Below are 20867 nucleotides of genomic sequence, written 5' to 3' on the forward strand. Positions count from 1 at the left end.
TTAAATTACTTGTCCTCAGTTATAAAGCTAGGAAAAGTGGAGTCGTTATTCAACCTCCTGCAGTGTAACTCCAGCGCCCAAGCTCTGTTGACAGCCTCGAAATATCCTGACTTACTGCTGCAGCCAGAGATGGCCATGGCACCAAGCTTCTCGTCAAAAACAGGGCTACGGAGTTTACCAAGTGGGATGTGAAGTCACAAAATAAATGTTGCATATTATCAACTATATTTCAAGATTTGAGAAAAATATATATGAAAATAGGCATAGGAATTCATGGTTATAAAAAAAACACATTAATTTTTAACGAGCATATTTTATAACAGATACTCAGAAAGTGAACAATCATAAGCATAAAGCTCAGCATACTTTTACAAAGTGAACACATCCATGTAACCATCTCTGAGATGAAGACATAGAACATTCCAGCACTGCAGAGCCCCCATTTGCCCTATCTCTGATACCATCAGCAAGAGTAACCACTCTCCTGACTTCCAACACTAATGATTAGTTTGTCCTGTTTTAGATTTTCATATAAATAAAATCATTTAATATGTTCTCTTTGCAGCTGTCTTATTTTCCAAACATTACATTTGTGAGATTCATCTATATTGTTGCATGTGTCTGTAGTTTGTTTATTTAAGTCATATTAGTTTTTAAGGTAAAACATAATGCCACGACAAAATTATTTGCCTTTTTAGAGAATATATGCACAGTTTTTGAGAAAGCAATTTAGTCTCCTTTTCCCTTTGGTCACTTTGATGACAAAGTTTGAGCAACACAGGCACAGCACTGAACTGGGGGTCAGGAGAAATGAATTCTAGTCCTCCAGTACTCATAGCTGTGTGACCTTCAGTAAGTCACTGAAATTCTCTGAACTCTCTTTCCCACATTAATAAAATAAGGAAGAAAAGATCAAAGTTCTCTTTGGTCTGCCCCAGTATGGGTTCCCTTTGCTTCAATTCTAAGTGGAATTTGCTTAACTTAAGAAAAATTTATAGAGGAAACAAAATTTTCCAAAATAAAATTATTGCTTCTATTATAAAAGAAAAACATATTTACTGTAACAGTTCAAGCAACACTGAAGTGCATAAAGGAAAAGTTAATAATTGTTCGATCTTACTTTCCCACATATACAAAAACAATGTTAGTTTGGTGTTGCTACTTCTAGATATTTTCTATTGATACAATTATATGTTGACTTAATGAGCTTTATTATTGTTGTTTTTGAAATGCAATCACACTAATACATTTTATTCTGTAATTTTCTTTTCATGGGAATTCTTTCAATATTGTAATATATGTTCCTGTTCATTTAATGTCTGCAGAATTAATGTCTGCCAGAAGTGATAAAGCATCCATGCACTGTAACCAATCAACTATTTCTCTTGATTGATATTTAGGTGGTTTCTAATTTTTTTAAATATGTTTTTATTGAATTTTTATTTTATTTTATTTTTTTTAGAGAGAGAGAGGAAGCAGGAGAGGGAGAAAGAGATAGAAATCTTGATGAGAGAGAGCCATCAGTTGGTTGCCTCCTGCATGCCCCCTACTGGGAATCAAGCCTGCAACCTAGGCATGTGCCCTGACCAGGAATAGAACCAGTGACTTCTTGGTGCATGAGATGACTCTCAACCACCGAGCCACTCAGGCCAGGGTGGTTTCTAAATTTTTGCTGTCACAACATGCTGCAATGAACATCCCTGTACATATATTGTAAACCCTAATGTTCTTTTTCTGTATGCAAGACAGAAACTGATTGCTTTCTAAAAAGTTGCTTAACTTTCATCTTAATACTTGAATTTTCAGCATATTTGAATGTGAGATTTGAAGCAAGAATAGAAATGAGGTCTTAAACATTTTTCATAATGATTCCAAATATCCATAGAAAATAGAAAGCTGAAAAATAAAGTATTGAGTATAACCAAAAGGCTTATATTTGAAATGACTGAAGTCTGAAATCAGAAATGTGGGAAAAAGAAATATTTTCCCAAGTAACAAAACAGAAACATGACTATAGCCCCCAAATGCAGTATCAAGAATTAAAAGGCAAAGGAAAAATTTCCTTCTATAATCACCGAAATAATTCATTCATGTTATTCTGTAAATAGTCAGCTGAGTCAGCTGGTTATTTAAATTCTGTTTCAATACCAACCTTGAAAAACTTACAGTATCTTGTTAAAGCCTATGGAGGCATCTTCCTTGGCCTGCTGTCACAGACCCAGGAGGCACCCTTCCCACGCCCCTCTTGGGGCCTGCCCCCTGCAAGGTAGGATAACAGTCAGCTTGCGAGAGAGGAACAAAAGTTACAATTAGGCTCTTGGAATTGGCAGTATTCCACAGAGGAAGATGTATTTGTTCGGTCAGTGTTTCACTTTGAGGCTGGTCTGGAAGAGATCATTTTCCTTTATCCAGTAAAATCTGAAACTCCAAAATCTCCACTACTCTCTCAAGAGAGAACCAGGTGAAAACTACAATCAAGAAGAGTGATGGCCGTGGGGAAAGAAAGGGCAAAGTGCCTAGGAAATCAATGAGAGAAGGAGAGAGGGAGGGAGGGAGACTGGAGAGAGGAACCCCTTCACACACATCCCGACTTCAGGGGAAAAGGAAAGAAAGTTTGGTGCACCGCCTCTGCCCTCGGAGTGCGGGCTTGAGAGTCAAAGTTTTATTTCTGGTGGGGAACAGTTTCTTCCTGTCCTTCCAAGTTTTAAGGGCATAGCCAAGGGGCTGTGTCCGCAATACCCACGGCACGGTTCTACAGTAACGTGCTCTTCTTTGCACAAGAAGATAGCGCTACTTATTCGTCTTCGTGATTCATGCTGTTTTCTACTGACGGATAGTTTTACACTAATCCTGCCACTCCGTTTCCTTGGATTCCATGGTGACCAGCTGGTCCCATGTGCAGGCAGCTGGCTTTGCCTGTGGAACAGCTAATTGGCCAGCAGTGGGAATGAGCCTGTGACCTCCACCTCATGGATTGAGTGCTCAATCATCACCGGGGTGTGGGCTTCAGTCACTCAGAGCTGGATGGTCGGGGCTCCAGCACTGATTAATTGTGAAGAGTCATGCAGTGTACATGTCTTCACTTAACCTCAACTTGTTATCTATAAAATGGGAATAATAATTGCTCTCTCAAGTGTTTTTGAGAAGATTAAATGAGCTAAAATATTTAAAACATTTACCTCAATAATTAAACAGACACTCTTTGGCACCCCCAAGTAAAACATAAATAATATGGCATCTTTCCTTTGGATGTAATTCATAGGTGTGTCTACCTAAGAAGTAGTTGGCCACGCCTTGAACATTAAGCATGGGCCAAGAGAAAAGCCTCCTTCACATCAGTGTGCAAAAATAGGTGTGCAGGTGTTTATGGAAAGCCTAACACAAAATTTAAAGCAATCAGAGAATATCTTTGATTGCACCCCAGAGAATCCTGAGAATGTCTGTGTTTAGTACAGTTTTTTGTCTGACTCCTAGTTTGAGTTAGAGTTTAAACCTCTCTCTTCATTTCTAGTTTAGTTGTCTACCTCTGATCAACTGTTCTTCCTTTTGAATGATATATTTGTCTATTATACTGTGCCACTGACAGAGGCCTAAAATATAACCATACCCTTTTACCAGTTGGTGGATAGTCTGGCCTTCATTCTTAATTTCTTTAATCATGTTAAAGTTTTCCATACTATGATTCCATCTCACAAGACTTTCAGAGAATGCTAAGAAACTTGCTCTGCACAGATAAAAATAATGATACGAAGTCATTTCCTTCATTGCTCTTCGAATTCCCATATAAAGTTATCTACCAAATATACCTTGCCTGGTACCAAGTGTGCCTGCTTAACATGGGTTAATGCTTGTGATATTAGTCACCGTGAATTGCTCAAGAGTTGAGATCAGGTAGGCAATCACTGAGTTCATCTGTAAAAAAAAACATGACTATAGTAGTGTTAAGGAATAAAAGGCCCCATGGCTACCAAATGACTGCAAATTATTTCAACAGATTTGAGAGTATTTCATAGAAACATATACTGCCCCAGACTCTGAAAATGCCAGAGGGCAGGCAGTCTGGATAATTGTCTTACTTTACCCTTCAATAAGTCATTGTTTTTCCATTTATGAGTTTCTTTTTTAAAAAAAATATAGTTTAATAGCTTCTGTCTTACTCCAACTGCTCTGCTTGTTTGATTTTTAAATAGAATTTGTGGTTTGAATTAAATCCTGCTTTTTGAAAATTGACTTTATCTGGAAAAGATTTCCCTACATTTTTTTCCTACACTGGCACTCATTGAGACAGAGAAGAGAAAAGGAGCCACACAGGTAATTTGGAGGTAAGTAGCTCTTTTAGAATAACCTCTCTCTTTGTCTCCTGGGGAGCTTTGGCTAGGGCTATGAACTCTGGAAGAATCAAGACTCTGGAAGTAAGTTTCCAGAACTGGGGCATTAAGCAAGTGTGCATTATACCCAGGGCGTCTGACCTCCCAGTGTTGTACTTTGCCAAATGCAGGGGGAAACTACTGAAATCTGTTCGAGTTGTCATGACAGACAGGGCCATATGGAAAGTGCTGGAAAAATTCCTCCTTAGACTATAATTGCCTTGATGGGCAGAAACTCTGCCTTCCATCAGCTGTGGTATGTGTATGGCCCACAGTGCTTGAGGCAGTGCTCAGGGTTTATTGTTTTAGGCCACAAAACAAAATTAAAATGGGATGCTAAAAATACTGTTTGCTTGAAGGAGCCAATTATATTTTATTTCATTTTTTTCATAGTGTCAGGTTCCTTAATCCCTGAGTACATAATGTGTACACAGGTTGATGATATAAAAAAACAAAACAAAAACAAGATACAGTTACATGATTTATCTATGGTCATGTAGATGAAATTGCCCAGTGGATGTGTTGCTCCCTTCTAACTGAGCATCGGGGCACCATGTAGAATATTTGAGCATGGAAGTCAGCAAGGCTCTGTAGCATAATGCTTAAGGTTCAGCCTCTAGAGCCTGTGTTTGAATTCTGCTCCATAATTCTTTAACATCTCTGTGCCTCAGCATTCCTGTCGATAAAATCACTATAGTCATTGTACCTAACTCACCAGGTTGTTATGAGAATTAAATAAATTAATATACACATTTAAAAGTGCTTCAAATAGTGCCTTGCATATAGTAGGTGCTATATAAGTCTTAGTTATAATTATTATTTTAAAATTTTTATTATCATTAAGAATCTAGGATTTTGCCCCACTAAATGTGGTTCTCTATAATGGAAAAGTTGATTGCAAATTTGCCAAATTCTCTCTCTATTCTTTCATTCCCTTTCTCCCTCCCTCTCTCTGTTTCTCTCTCTTGACTTCTCTTTTCCTCTCTTCACCTGGTACTCTGGCTGCATGTCCACATTGCGATACTTGATATTTCCAGTCTTTCCCTATGATGTGGGCAGAACTGAGTTTTTGTGGGGACAGTGGCAGGGCTGTGGTGCCCACATCTCAAGTATGGGAAGGTAAATGCTTCAGTTGTTAGGGGCTCCCACTCCATACACCCCCCCATGCCTAACAGAGGAAGGAACATTTTTCTGTGTGGAGGTGGCTTTCATGTTGGAAGGGAACGGTTGATGGTGTTATTTTTGTTCCCCACAAATGTGGATGTTTAAAATAGTGCTTATTCAATCGGCGTAAGTGACACATAGACTATGTATAGTGGTGGAACTGGGCAGGTGATGAGGGCCAGATCTCACCAAAACCAAGAGTCATGTATCTCCACTGATAACACCCAAGGGACCTTCCTGAGGACGGCCAGCACAGAGCCCCCATCGTGGGCTGCCTGTCGAATTCACCAGCACAGCCACCGAATTGTTTGACATGGATGGACCTCGGAGCCAGTGAACTGGCTTTTGGCTCCGTGTCCACGGGGCATGCCAGTGGGTCACATTTCCTCCCTGAACCTCCCTCCAGGCAGCACTGTACTCATGAGGGGTAAGTGTGTTCGCTCTTCTTTCACGCCTCTTGACTCGGTGCCCTGCAGGTCTGGAACTCAGCCAGCGTAACCGAATCAGGAGGCTGCAGCTCAGGCTATATTTAATTGGAGGCTTATTGTCTTGTCACGGTTTTAGAAGTTTAGAGAACTTTTTTTTTTTTTAATATTGATTGGATATTGTTGGGAATTGAAGTAGTGTCAATTTTGACCCCAGGTGCTCCTTTTTAGTGACTATAATTAAAAGTTTATTTAAAGCATTATGTTTTAAGTCTTTGAAAATTGCCCTTTCAGTGAGGATTCTAGAAGGGACTCTTCCTATTTTGAAACAAACGGATTAGGTTTCATGCGGTGAAACTTTGGGGAAAATGGGATAGAATGTTTTATTCCTATGAAAAATTTTATTATCAGAATTCATCTGACTTTAGATAAGAGAGAAGGAAATGCTTAGCTTTTGAGGCAAGCATAAAGCTTACCATATGTCCAAGGGAGATTTTGAAATTGTTATGGATTGTCCTTAAGTGGATTTGAAATGCAATGCAGAATTTGGATTTTATTTAAGAGAGAGGGGGAAATCCCACTTAATCAGACTCGGGAGTGAAAGTGGCAGCGAGTGAAGAGTAATTTCACACTTCTCAGACACCATTATAACAGATGCATGGGACATTTGGTTGATTCGAATCAGAACCCACATGCCTCCTCCACCCTCAACCTTCTCCTGTCATCTTAGAGGCTCCTCTGTACCCTCAAGTGTGGCTTCACTATGACTAGGGAATAGACACTAAAAATATTTCTGGAATGACGTGACCCACTCTCGCCCCATCCAGGAAAAGGAGAAGCCTTCACCAGAAACAGCACATACTTTCCTTCCATTTCTGGGAGTCCCAGGGTCGACCTACGGATGCTGCTCCATGCCCGTCCATGGCCGATGGCGTCCGGACTCCCAGCTGCCGACGGCGCCCGGCAAACAGCTGGGCAGGACAGCTCGGCTGCGGGCAGGCGGCCGCGGCCTCGGCCAGAGCAGCGGCCCCCCAGCCACGGGCCACCCCTGCCGCCCCCTCCCGGCGCCTTCCCACCGCCCTCAGCCTTGCCCCGGCCCCGCCACAGGGGCTGAAGACCTGGGAGGTGGTGGCAACAGGGGCGGTGGCGTCTGCAGCCTTGGGCCCCGTCCAGGCGCGCGGGACCCTGCTTCGGGCCACCCTGCGGCCTCTCCAGCGCCGGGGAGGGACCCGGGGCGGCCCCGGCGCTCACCGCTGTCTCTCCTTGTCGCTGACGTCCAGGCGAGGGCTCAGGATGGAAGCCGCGGCTGCCGAGCCGCCCCCGCGGGCCAGGCTGAGGGAGGTGGGGGACGGGGCGCGCGGAGCTCCGGACAGCCAGGAGCTCGGGCAGCAGCTGCGGCCGCCAGCCTCCTCCCGGCGAGACGCAAAGTATGCGGAGAGGCGCGCCTCAGCCGGAGCGCGGAGGGGGAGGCCCGGGGCCACGCAGCTCACCCCGGAGGGCTCACCTGGGGATCAGGGGGCCTCCGGGGCTGCCGGCGGGAAAGCCCGAGGTGAAGCCAGCAGCCAGGAGGGCGAGGCTCCGGCCCCCCAGGGGAACCCTGCTTCTCTGGAGGGCGCCCCAGCCCGGCTCCCCGGCCCCGAGCAGGGCGGCTCCCCAGCCGCCGCCCCCTCGCCCGCGGACGGAGCAGAAGGTGGCCTTTTCAAGCTGGATGAAACCACCGCATCCCCAGGGGCTCCGGCCACCTCGTCGTCTTCGTTAGGCTTCGAGAGCGACAGCGGTGAGAGCGCAGCGAGCCGCCAGCCCGGGGGAGCCGGGGCAGAGGAGAGGGCAGGCGGGGGGCAGGCAGGGAGAGGGGCAGGGCGGGGAGACGACGGGACCGAGTGCGGGGACATCATTGCCAAGTCTCAGGGCGGCAGGGTGCCCCCCAAACGCGAGCAGGCTCACTACATCACCACCCACGAGATCCAGCTGAGCGAGGTGGAGCAGGACATGGATTTTGACGTAGGGCTGGCCTCCCACTGGGACTTCGAGGACAACAACGTGATCTACTCATTCGTGGACTACGCTTCCTTTGGTGGCAGTGACGAGACCCCTGGGGACATCAGCACCCCAACCGAGGAGGAAGACAACAGCTGCTACCTCAGCACCACTCCCAGCACCAGCGCCACGCGGACGCCCAGCCCCTGCAGCAGCGACCCCCCGCGTCCCGGCGCAGGCGGCGGCCGCGACACCAGCAGCACGGAAGTGGGCAGCGGCCCTGCTGACGGCCGCCCCGCTCCCCCACCCGCCGGGCCTGGCACTGCCGCCGGGCCTGAGCCCTTGCCCGAGCCCCCGGACGCAGCCTCGGGGGCCGCGGCCGCCAGCAGCTGTGGGAGCGCAGCGAGCCAGATCCTCCTATCAATCAACCCGGCCTCCCGAGCTATAAAGGAGCCTAGCAACGTGCGTGCAAAGCAAAACATTCTCTCCGCTGCCAAGCATGAAGGCGACATGAGCCTCCGCGTCTCCGCAGCTGCTGAACACAGCTCAGGTTCGCTCGAGCGCGACCCGGCTGCAGCCGTGGCTCAGGACCCTGCGAAGAAGTTCATCGCTGTGCCTGCTCGCCTGCAGACGCGGTGCGGGGCCGTGCGCGCCAAGGAGCTGGTGGACCACTCCAGCGGGGCCTCCAGCGCCGTCAGCGAGCTGGACGATGCGGACAAAGAGGTGGGTAACCTGACCTCGCGCGCCTTCCGGAGCCTCGCGTACCCCTACTTTGAGGCCCTGAACATCAGCTCCCGGGAGTCCTCCACGCTCTCGGAAGTCGGCTTCGGGCGCTGGTCCACATTCCTAGACCTGAAATGCGGGGGTGTTGGAGCCAGGGTGGAGCAGAGCCTGCTGCGCAGCAGCGCGGCCTCGGTGGCGGCGGGCCTGAGGAAGGGCGGCGCGGCCAGGACAGCCGCGGACCAGCTCCGCATCCACTCCAGGAGGTCCCAGACCAAGGCCTTGGAGTTCGTGGTCAGCAAAGTCGAGGGCGAGATCAAACATGTGGAGACGCCCCTGTGTTTCCAGAAGCAGGTTCAGACAGGCTCCCGCGTGGTCACCCTCCTCGAGCCTCTGAATTTACGCAGTGAGAGCAAAGCCAGCCCGACCCCCGGGCCCTGCAGGGCCGCCAAAGGCTCCAGCAAGGGCCCGGGGTCTGTGTACACCGACGACGGCTCCGAGGCCCCCGAGAGCAGCAAGCCTGCCCCCCAGAAGAAGTCCAAGTTTGCGTCCAGTCTGCTCAAAAATGTCATCTCCAAGAAGATGCAGCGGGAGCATGAGTTCAAAATGGAGAGGGGCGAGGTCACTGACACATCGCACCCCAACCCCCCCGGCGCGTGCAGGGAGCCCGAGGGCGCCTCGGGGGGCGACAGGCAGCGGGAGAGGGGCCTGCAGAGGCAGAGCTCCCGCCACTCGGAGGCCAGCTCGGAGTACACGGTGCTCAGCGCGTCGGATGCGGGCGGGGAAGGGTCCGTGGTGGGGTCCAGGTCCCCAATTTTCAAAGCCAGCGCTCCCCGGGAGAGCCATGCGGGCTCCGGCCGCCAGGGCCCCGACGGACACGCAGAGGAAGTGTGTGAGATTAAAAAGAGCGCCTCGGAGACCGTCAAAGGCATCTTCCTCCGTAGTCAGAACAGCGCGTTCCGGTCCTGGAAGGAGAAAGAGGCCGAGAAGCGGGAAGAAAAAGCCCCCATTGGGAAGCTGAAACTCCCCAAAGGCGGTGACTGGAGGGCTGATCTCGGGGAGGTGTCGGCCAGCAAGTCCACCATCATGTCTCGTCTCTTTGTCCCCAACATCCAGCAAACCCCGAAGGAGAAGCAGCCGGGGAAGAAGGCCACCAAGTACCCGGCGGCGCAGGCCACCTCCACGGCGGTGATCCGGCCCAAGGCCCCGGAGATCAAGATCCGGCTGGGGAGCGTGCAGCAGCCGAGCTCCGACTTCAGCATCGCCAAGCTGCTCACGCCCAAGCTGGCGGCCGGCAGCGCCTCGGGCCTCCTCAGGGCCGCGGAGGACGGCGCCAGGGCGCCGCAGAAGCTCTTCCGCGGCGACGGCCTGGAGAAGGTGCCCCAGTTCCAGGTGCGGGACGTCAGAGACAAGTCCAAGGCTCAGGGCCCCCTCCACCAGGTGCGAGACGTCAGGAAGCTGATCAAAGGGTCGGCAGAGAGCGGCGACAAGGGCAGTGTGACCCCGGAGCAGGGGCTGAGCGGCCCCAAACCCAGGCAGCTGGTGGCTGCGGCGGGGGGCTCCAGACCCCTGTCCCCCATGGTGATCACGTGCCAGGCCCTGGTCAGCCAGAGGGAGGACGGCGCGGACGGAGAGCTGAGGGAGAGCGTGGGCAGGGGCGGCGGCGGCAGCGGCTTGAACCCCTCCTCGCCAGAAGGGACGGTCTTGGTTCACAGGGCATCTGGCAGGCTGCCCGTGGCCACCATCGCCCCCAATAAGCCCGAGCAGGGCTCGTACCTGCCTGTGCTCAAGATCATCTCCAAGGCTTCCGCTCAGAAGACCCCGGAGAAGGCCAAGGACGACGAGGTCAGGGAGGAGGGGAAAGGCGCGGGGCCGTCGCGCAACGCGCTGGAGAAGCTGACGGCCGCCGTGAGGTCCATGGAGGAGCTGTACAGCTTCAACAGGAACGAGTGGAAGCGCAAAAGCGACCCCCTGCCCGTGATGACCGACAGCCACGTCCTGTCGCTCATTGCTAGCGAGGAGAGAGGAGGGGCCGGGGGGCCCGAGGGGGACCCCGAGAAGCTGGCCAAACGGCTGGGTGAGGCGGGAGAGCGCGCCACGGGAATCAGAGACGGAGTGGTCCTGCGAGGGGCGCCCCTGGAGCGCCTGCAGCGGAGAAACTCCAACCCCACCTCCGAGAGCGTGTCTGCCCGCGCAGCCGCCTTCGAGAGCCTGGCCAGGGAGAGGCCCCGGTCCCTCTACATTCCCCCCGTCCACAAAGATGCGGAGAGAACCCAGCCCCTGCAGCCCCTCCCCCCGCTGCCCAGCAGCCGCAGGGTGTTCACAGTCAGTGCCAGCAGCACCCAGAAGACTGGGGGTGTGGCTGGCAAGTTCCCACAAGGGCTTTCTCCAGAGAGCCCTTCAGCAGCAAAGGGCAGCAAGTCTCAGGGACTCCGTTCCCTCAAGATCTCTCCAGCCACCCGGGCACCTCTTGATGAGGTGACCAACAGGAAAAATGGCAGCAATCTGGAAAAGAGCAATAGTGACTGTGAAAATTACCTGACCATCCCCCTTAAAGGAAGCTCTGCAGCTGGGGAGCTTCCAGGCAGGCCTGGGGCTGGGAGGGAGGGTCCCGCAGCCTCCTCAGCGGCCACTCTCTGCAGCTTGCCCCCGCTGAGCGCTCGCAGTCAGGTCCCTGGTTGCCCCAAAGGTTCCCAGGTCAGCGGCACCGGCCGGCCGGCTTGGCCTACCAAACCTGACAACCCACGGCAGGCAGTTGCTGCCCCCGCCGGACCCCAGAGCCCTGAGCATCCTCCCACTGCCATCTACCACCAGCAGCCGCTCCCCTTCACCCTGCAGGGGGCCCAGCCTCAGGTCCTGTGCTTCTCCCCACCTGGCATGCCTGCCCCAACACCCGCAGGCTCAGCTCCAGTCCCCACAGATGCCTTCCAGCAGCCACAGCCTCAGCAGACCCAGCGTAAGATGCTCCTGGATGTGACAACTGGCCAGTACTACCTGGTGGACACACCAGTACAGCCCATGACCCGGAGACTGTTTGACCCCGAGACAGGGCAGTATGTGGATGTGCCCATGACCTCCCAGCAGCAAGCTGTGGCTCCCATGTCCCTCCCTGTGCCTCCTTTGGCCCTGAGTCCTGGGGCCTATGGACCCACCTACATGATCTACCCTGGGTTTCTGCCCACAGTGTTGCCTACCAGTGCCCTGCAGCCCCCGCCAGTTGCTCACACTCCAGGGGGCAGTGAGCTCTCCCAGATGGTGGCGGAGACCCCCAGCAAAGAGGCAGCTGCCAAGTTCACCGAGGCCCCATACTTTATGGCCTCTGGTCAGTCTCCCACCTCGGCTTCCTCCTCCACCCCAGCAGCCACATCCCAGCTCGTGGGGGCCAAGGGCTTTGCCCAGCTGCACGGCAAACCTGTCATCAGCATCACTTCCCAGCCCCTGGGGCCCAGGATCATTGCACCACCCTCCTTCGATGGCACCACCATGAGCTTTGTGGTGGAGCACAGATGATGAACAGTCACCAGGAAGCAGATGGAGACACTGCTGGTGAGTGAGTGTGACTTTGATAATCAGGTTTAAGGGATTAAGAGCAACCTTGTTTCTTGGTGTTTGAAGTGGCAGGTTTACAGTAAAGGAGGCTGTCTAGAGGTGGGCATTGTGGGAGAAGAGAGCAAAACCCCACCCAAATTATTAAGGAGCTAATTGTCTTCCAAGCTTCCTCCTCTCCACACTCTCCAGTCTCTGTGGCCTTTCCCCTTTGACCTTTTCAAATTGTCTGTGTGTGTTTGTGTTTCTCATCTCTGAGTAGCAGGGAAGTGAACCTTGGACCTGTCAAGTTAGCCTTTGGAGAAGGTTGACAGAGGAGAGAAACAAAAACCTGGTCCAGGTGTCATGGAGTGAGCCTCTATTCCTGGCAACCCCAGTGGCAGAAGGCAGAACATCCTGAGAGATCATTGGGAGCACTGTTAATGGGCTTGCTCCTCAGAAGTAAGGAGAGTCAAAGGCTGACGTTTCCTTGCGAGGCGTTTTTCTGAAATCTGCAGAAAACTCTCCCTGCTTCACATCTTTCTCTTGCAGTTTCTTATACAAAGAGGCTGTATTTTTTAAGCGCTTGTGTTTCTGTTTTCAGATAATCAGAATACTTTTTCTTAGATGAATCCAAGGTCTTTAAGTTATCTTACACACACACACACACACACATACACACACACTTGACCTCTATGAGAGGGGAGATTACCAAACTGTGGCTCCTTGGAGGGGCTGCTGTGTTTGATCCAGTAGCTAAGACTGAATCCACTAGTCTCAGCTGCCAGTCCTACAAGGTGCTCATTTTCATATCTGCTTTCTTTCCCTTCAGAAAAGAAGCACCTTCCACTTGCCCCCCTCTAAAGGAAATCAGATAGATTCCTAACACCTATGTTAATCCAAATTCATAGACTGGAATCTTTGCTGTAAATACAGTCCAGGAAACTTGATAGGGAAAGTGAGGCTGAATCAGGACACTTCAGGTCACACACATGAGAAAGACAGTGGCAAACTTCAGATAGGAGCACAGAGATGGTAGCACTGTGGGGACGAATTGCCCCTCATTCTCCTGTTCTCTTCGGATTAGGAAGGGTTGACATTATAAATGTTTCTTCAACTTTCACTCCTTGGTAAGATTATACCAAACCAAAAAGGAAATGGAGAGGAGAGAAACCCTTTCTGTGTGTATATAAAAGAAATAAGCCATTTCTCTCTTTTCTGAACTGAAAAAGAACAGAAGAACTTTGTTTCATTGGGCAGTGAAATGAAAGAGCCCTAAATTAAGAAGCAGGATCATTAGATTAGAGTCACAGCTTCTTCTCACCAGCTGTGTGTTCTTGGGCTGCAAACTCTCACACACTCATGGCTCTCACGTGTCAAAAACATCTACTCCTCAAAATGTATTGCCGGGGTTGGGGGTGGAGGTGGAAGAGGGCATAGAGGGGACAAATGGTGATGGAAAAAATAAAATAAACGTATCTGAATGTCAGATGATACAGCAACATATTGCAAACTAAAAAAAATCCTTTCAAAGTACAGGGTTATTACATATATTGGACCACAAGACAACATTAGGCCACTGTTCAAAAATCCTTGGGTCTTTCTCAAAGAATTAAGGTGAAAATGCAAGCCTCATTTTACTTGCAATCTGGAAACAGATGATTCAAAATCTTTCTCTTCAAGAGTTTGCAACAGGCACTCTGTGGTGATCATAAATAAAGAGGGAAGGGGAAGATTAAAGATAAAGGATGCATCTTTTGTCTGATGTAGAAAATGGAGGAAAAATTCAGTATGCATGTGGAGGAGACTCAGAATTAGAGAGTTAGTTTTGCCGAAGGAAAAGAGTAGCCTCTAGACAAAAGCGTTTTAATCTTCTGGACAGGTGGTGCGTTTACCTAAGGCTATTTTGGAGCAGCTAATCCTGCAAGGCCTTTGTGTGAGCTGTGGAGGTGCAGAACCAAGGGGAAGGGAGGACAGGGGCAGAGGGTGGAACCAGGCACACATGCTCCTGTAGTCCCCTTGGCAGCTGCCTTTGGCCTTTCTCCTGTCTACTGAGTCCAGAGAGGTTAGGTTTGGAGTTGTTTCTGTCAGACACAAATATAAATCAGAGTTTTTAGTATTCAAGATTTGAACATGATTATTTTGAAAATTTATTTCTTTTTGAAAGCACAATATTTATGTTAGTTCACAGCCCTGAAGATAGACAGAAATCAAAAGCTGGCTTCACCATTTAAGAAGACTGGTGAGGAACTAACAATTAGCTTTGTTGTGTACAGGCAAAAATCTAATTATTAATATTCAGATAACTAACAAAAATCCTTCAAAACTCACCTTCCTGAGAGTTCTATACCACTCTGAAAAGAAAAGTCAGACACATAAATGTGTAGTTCTTTTCCTTAGGGTAAAACAAATTTAAACATTGTTCAGCTATATCAAAAATTACATTGTACACACCCAATTTATCACCTGGTGCTCATAGAAATGGTCCTTGTGAGAAGTCTTGGAAGCTGGTTTCAGTTCAAGATTTCCTTTGAAAACCAGCCTTGTCCCAGAGATTTTCCTTGAGATAGGATTTGGTTTTGTGTACCCTTTTCAATGAAGTATCTTAAATGATTTGATCCAATCACAACATTTCACAGAGAAGAAAACTGGGGCCTAGAAAAAAATTTGTTTTGCTCAAGTCTCAAGAGAGTAAGAGAGCCAGGACCTGTGGAGGGCTCTTAGCCCCTGGACCACACTTATGTTCAGCTCTTCCAGGAGCTGCTCTGCGAGTTTGCTCCTTGGTTGGAGGCATGGAGCAAAGGAACGGAGGCAAAAGAGTGAAATGAGATCTGAACTGGCAGGGACACCTGGGACCTACTCTCTGCCTCTCTGGACATTTGCAGAATGATTGTTTGAATGAAATGCACTAAAACCCTCATTCATTTAACAAACATGAATTATATGTTTACACTCTACCAGCCAATGTACTATGCGGTGACTCTGAACCCCCATGTGACCTAGTGTGGTTCCATCAGCCAAGAACCTGCACTCCAGCAGGACACACACCAGACACACAGAACTGCAAAACCAGCTTCAAGTCCTGTCTTAACCTTTAAGATGCCTTCCAGCTCAAATAATAAGAATTTCACCATCTGTTTTTAGCTGCACATTGTAACAGAGAGCTTTGCTTTCTCTGCCTGTATATATTTGAGCATAACCAGCTGCTGTTATTTCTTTCTAGTTATTCTGTTATGAATTTCTCTTTAGTTTTGCTTTTATAGGTGGGTCTTTCCCACTTCTAAGAAGATAATTGTAATGCTATTTATTTTATTATTATTTAAAATAGTAATAGCATCACAGATTGTGAGAAATAGATGAAGCTGTGTATATCCGGTAGCCCAGTGGCCAGATAGTTGCAATGGGAACCCACTTGTAACATACCAGCATGCAAGGCACAGTGGTTGCAAAACTTCACTACTTTCTCCCTTTTCTCTTTTAGACCCTTGTTGTTTGTTGATTTTTTTTTTTTTTTTAAGTCCCAGTTCCACAGGGTCTTTGATGCCTTTTCCAATGAGGTTATTTTTGTTTTTCATTTTCTATCATTAGAGGCACGTAGCTGTATTTTTCCTTCTCTGACATGTTCACTCTCATGCTTTCTCCTGGCCACCCACTTAGATGCCATATTTTTGTTTTTAAATTTTTATTGAGACTTGATACTAAATATCATTTGCAAGGGCATAAAGATAAAATATATATGTAATATATCAAAAGAAAATTTTAATTGGCACTATATCTGCTATGCAGTGGGTGTTGCATTTATTTTGTTACATTCGAATGTCTTTTTTTTTTCTGTAAGATTTTATCTATTTCTTCATTTCTTTTTTTTCTTTCTTTTTATTGTTGACACTATTACAGATGTCTCATTCCCTCCCCCCCTTTTGCCTCCCTCCACCTAGCACCCCCCTCTGGCCATCTCGACACTGTTGTCTGTGTCCATGGGTTATGCATATGTGTTCTTTGGCTAAATCCCTTCACTTTCTTTCATCCAGTCCCCACCTCCCCCTGCCCCTCTATAGTTGTCAAACTGCTTCTGCATTTCTGATTGTGCCTTATGTGGCTCCTACAAGTTGGTCTTTCTTTTTTCCTCACTTCCTTAGAGTTATTTCTACCCTCTGGGTGGAGCCCCTCAGGTCAGCAGCTGAAGTGGAAAGAGAAAGGGGCTGGATTTAGGGGAGCTATTTTTGTAGAGGGTTCTAAGGAGGCCCTACAGAGGTCCTTAGATCATCAAACCCTGTCCCCTTGTGTTAAAATTGCAGGAGGAAATTGGGCTTCAGAGAGGTTAAGTGACCCTTCTTCAGTCACAGTATCCCTTTGGGGCAGAGTTGAGACCCAAACACCAAATGCCCCCATACCAGAGCCTTTTTTTTAGTTTACTTCTTTCCTATTGCTCTTCAGTCCCCTCCTCTTTTTCTCCCTAAGGGCATTCTTCTTTGGTGGTCCTTCTTCCTGGCATCTGCCCCACTAGTTCACTTTCCCTCCTTTTTTCCTTTGTTATTTGTTTGAGAACTTACTTTTTGTTCTTTGCCATTTTTTTTTTTTTTTTTTTTTTTTTTTGCAGGGATGGGGGTGATTTTATTCCTTATTGTGGGTTTTCCTTTCCATTCACTTCAAGCTGATTTAGTTTAATGCCTCACCTTGCTTCTTCTCCTCTCACATTTTTGTTTGTAATTTGTTTTTAAACCCAGACTGAATAGCCTAAAGGGCCAGCGCCCCCCTGCCAGCTCCCTCACCAGCACATTCTTTGCAGCTTTTTGCAGGGGGCCAGGCGGCTGCAAGCTCAACGCTCCATTTTCACTTCACTCCATAATTACCTTCCTGAATCAATTTGTTTATTTGTATTTTTCTCTTGTTTGGTTGTGACTTCCCCTCCCAATTATTATTATGTCCGTTGTTTTATTTTATTAGCTTCTTAGTGTCTTTTTTGCTCCTTTCTTTTCTCCCTTTCTCTTCTTGGATTATAAGTTCCCTCTTGCTTTTAATTTTGTGCCTTTCTCCACATTTTTATTGCCCTTTTTATTTTCTTCTCTACCTTCTATAAAGTTAATAAAAATTAAAAGTAATAGCTAATGTGTTTTAATCATTTATTATATGCCAAGATTTAACATCACACTGTCTGATTATTAAAACAAGTACTTACTATTTTTATCTCTATTTGATAAACGAAGAAATAGCTTGTCTCAAATGAACAGATCAGTTGAAACCCAGGCCTTTCATGCTTCATGGCCATGTTCTTGTAGGTGGGCCCTTGTTTGCCCTTCGCTAACTTTCTGCCTTCCAGATCTCAGGTCTTTCTTGTGAATTGTCCCTCTTTTGTCATCTGAGAAAAAAAGAAAAAAAGGTCAGAAATTGACCCTGAATCTGTTCATGTCTAGCATATATCAAACCTCCATGTGTATTATTCTTTTGATTAAAAAATTAGCTGTCCTTAGTTATTTTTATGCCCCAGGGAGGAATCTGAGCCAGTGTCAGCATTTCTAAGAGCTGTGGATCTCAGTGGTGGATAATTCTGTGTGTATGTGGGGAGGGGCAGGTGGGGGATGTCCACCTGAGAGTGGATCACCCATGGATGCCAACGAGTTCATGCATTTTAGTTGGAGGGGAGCTGCGTGGTTTGACTAAAGCCCAAGTATATCCACCTTGAAGTCCTGGAGCCCTGTGCCCTAATTCTAATACTCTTACTGCTCTGGACATATCAGATAGCTCACGGTATATAGCAGGAGTTCTATCTGCCTTGGAAATTGTAACCTCACAAATGCCTTAGAGACCCCTCATCTCTCAGGGGCACTCATGGGAGCAAAAAATCTGGCCTTACCCTTGTTTTATATTTCTGCAAACTGGAGGCAATGTCCACAGCTCTGCAGCCAGAGCTGGCTGATCTCTTGGGACAGGTCAGTTGGCTGTGGGTCAAGGTACTCTAGTATGCCCCAAGCTTTCCAGAATGTTATATAACCCTGGGCCTAGATTGCCAGCTGCATGGTGGTGATTTTCCTCTCTGTCTGGGCACAAATGTGTGGAGCAAGGGAAACTCTGACCCAGCATCCCTTCTGAACTCTTGTCATGTGTTCTAGTCCTATAATCACGGGAGTCACCCAGGCCAAACTGCCTGTCGACACAGTATAGTCACACCTCTCATCTTTGCTGACTTCTTCACAATCTTCTGAGCAGTTAAACTGGTGATTTTATTGTTTTATCCTTAATAAGAATTGGATCTTTATTACTTTTCAGATTTCTAATAAAATTCCTCTTGAGCTATGAATGAATGAAAAGACAGTGTCTGGACTATGGATCCCTGAAAACATCTCAGTACATTGTATAAGCAGAGTTTCCCTCTATTTCTCAATATTCTGGAGTGCTTATGTCCCCTTTGATTCCCATAGAAATGATTCTTTGGGGTCTTCTATTTTCTTCTCCTTTTGTAATTATATTTCCCTTTCCTGTTGCTACTTCATATGTCGTCAGGTAGAAAAACTTAAATTTAGCAAATGAAAAGTCTCCAAATTCACAAAGGCCCCTTTCATCTTGAAGGCCATTCCCTATTATAAAACACAAAAGAATAAAAATTTTCAAACATGAAATATTATACATATGAAATCATAATTATTCATACAGATTTCTTTTTTTAAGCATATATTTGACAGGTCAGTTTCTAGATAGAAGGATTAAAATGTCCCTTGATGGCTAGTGTGATTGCATTAATTGATTAGATAACTGTTATTTGATACTTTTAGGAGGTTACCTTTCACACGAGAGCCTTCTTAATCCCTCTAAATATTACCTGTAGGCCACTCTGTTTCTGTCTTCATAATATTATGTTCAATATCAACTCTCAAATGTTAAAAAAGTTCTTTAGGCAAAGTTCTGGTAGATACACTACAAAAAGGGATAATTTTCAGTAAGCTTTTGAACATGTCAGTTGCTTGTTTTAGAATGGATTTAACTCCATTCTAAGTTACAGGCTCTAACTGGTATATCTCATTTTAAACAAAATGTATTAGATGAAATTACACATAATTTAGGTAGTGATCATTTGTTTACAAAAATTCTCAGTATAGAGTTTACTCTTTTAACTAGATTACTAACTCGTGATGAATTCAGTTTCTGTATGATATTCTGGGAACATATCTATTACACTGTTTTATCTCAGCTGTGAATGATTTCAATGAAACCAAACATTTCACTCTAAAATTTTTTTTGTTTAGTTCATTGGATTTAATTCAATTTTCAAAGAGACGTTCCCCTTTGGGTACTTTCTTGAAGAGAGTATAATGTCTAGAAAGTTCAGAAACACATTTGTCAAACACATTTTGAAATGTGAACTTCATCATTATTAATATTGAAATCAGACAAATAGTTAAATGAAATGTATTTTGACATTTTCTTGTTTCTTTAAAAGTGAATTTTACCTCTAGAACTAACCATCTGTTCTTATCTATGCTTGTTTATAGGAACAAGACAGAAAGATGGACTATTCTTTAATATGAAGGTTGCATTGTAACAGCACTAAGAATTCACCTGAAAACTTCCTCTACATGTGTTATTCTTAGTTTTGCTCTTATAAACCGAGTGTGTAAGTTTCTATATTTTCCTGAACAACCCTGTTAAGACAGTTTGTGTTATTTTAGTTTTACTAGGCTGATTGAATGGTTGCATTTTTCCCCTATAAAATTATTTCTTTTTATACTTTAATACAGGACATAAGCTATCTATTTACCTTTTCCTCCATTTGGCTAGACGAAAAAAAAAAAAACCCTTACATATTTTCACATTTCAAACCATACAAGAGAATGGTATTTGTTCTGTTGTAAACCAAACCAGTAAATCAATAACTTGGATTCCAAATTTCCTTGTAGGTTCTTGGAATACATGAGGACTAGCTGGCAGAATTGCAGCACATGCTTGGATTTTAAATATGATGGCTCCTCACTTTGAATCATATACCAGTCGTGCCTAGTCATTCTCTTGGTTATAAACTACACGTTCTTTTATTGGGTTTAGCATGATTTCAGATGTGATTGTGAAAAATAGTGGTTTTAACTTTTGTGCTTTGTTTTAATTTTCCCATGTACAATGTCATGACCCTATATGTTGCCTTAAAATAGAATGGCTTAAAATACTGAAAGCCATTGATTATATTTAAAATTAAGTTCTTAGTCTCAGGAAGGTATAAAATATCTCTTTCTCTCTAGTAACCCAAACTTTGTTATGAGTGCCTACCTTTTTTTTTTTTCTTCTTCAATGATTCCCTCCATAGTTGCATACTCCTGGCTCTCACGGATTGTTTGGAGTCCGAAGAGTGACCGGTTTGGGGTGATAGAGCAGAATGGAAGCTCCTATTCAGTGGCTCTGAGTCTCTCCAGCCACACCAAGAGCAGTGACCTAGGGTTACATCGCTTGCTCTTTGTGGTTGTAAGAGACAACGAGAGTCCAAATCACAGAATCTTTCATCAACATTCAATACTGCCTCAGTTGTAACCCAGTTCTGAACGTTATTTTAGTGAGTGTTCACAGTGAGTCTTGAAGAGTTGATTGATCAGAATTAATAAGTGTGTCAATATATATTCGACAAATGTTACATTGGAATATTTATTACTGTTTAAAAGAATACCTTGAAGGTTTTCCCAGGCTTTCTCATTTAAAGAATCTCCTC

The 20867-nt window shown here is 46.4% G+C and overlaps 1 protein-coding gene across 1 annotated transcript; it reads left to right on the forward strand.

The window, feature by feature from the left end:
• The first annotated feature begins 5848 nt into the window (after positions 1–5848).
• C1H4orf54 (chromosome 1 C4orf54 homolog) lies at positions 5849–20415 on the forward strand. Its single transcript, XM_087824507.1, has 3 exons — positions 5849–5958; positions 6784–12199; positions 19666–20415. The coding sequence occupies exons 1-2, from the start codon at positions 5849–5851 to the stop codon at positions 12161–12163; spliced, it is 5490 nt and encodes a 1829-aa protein (XP_087680633.1). The 3' UTR covers positions 12164–12199; positions 19666–20415.
• Positions 20416–20867: the final 452 nt, after the last annotated feature.

The sequence above is a fragment of the Miniopterus natalensis genome, chromosome 1 (assembly GCF_054644295.1).
Source record: "Miniopterus natalensis isolate mMinNat1 chromosome 1, mMinNat1.hap1, whole genome shotgun sequence".
Taxonomy (NCBI): domain Eukaryota; kingdom Metazoa; phylum Chordata; class Mammalia; order Chiroptera; family Miniopteridae; genus Miniopterus; species Miniopterus natalensis.

What these genes read in the sequence shown, in the direction of transcription:
- C1H4orf54 (XM_087824507.1), top strand. Translation starts at nt 5,849, where the DNA reads ATGGACCTCGGAGCCAGTGAACTGGCTTTTGGCTCCGTGTCCACGGGG. An exon ending in CAGCACTGTACTCATGAGGG is followed by an intron (nt 5,959 to 6,783) that starts GTAAGTGTGTTC and finishes CGCCCCATCCAG; the next exon opens with GAAAAGGAGAAGCCTTCACC.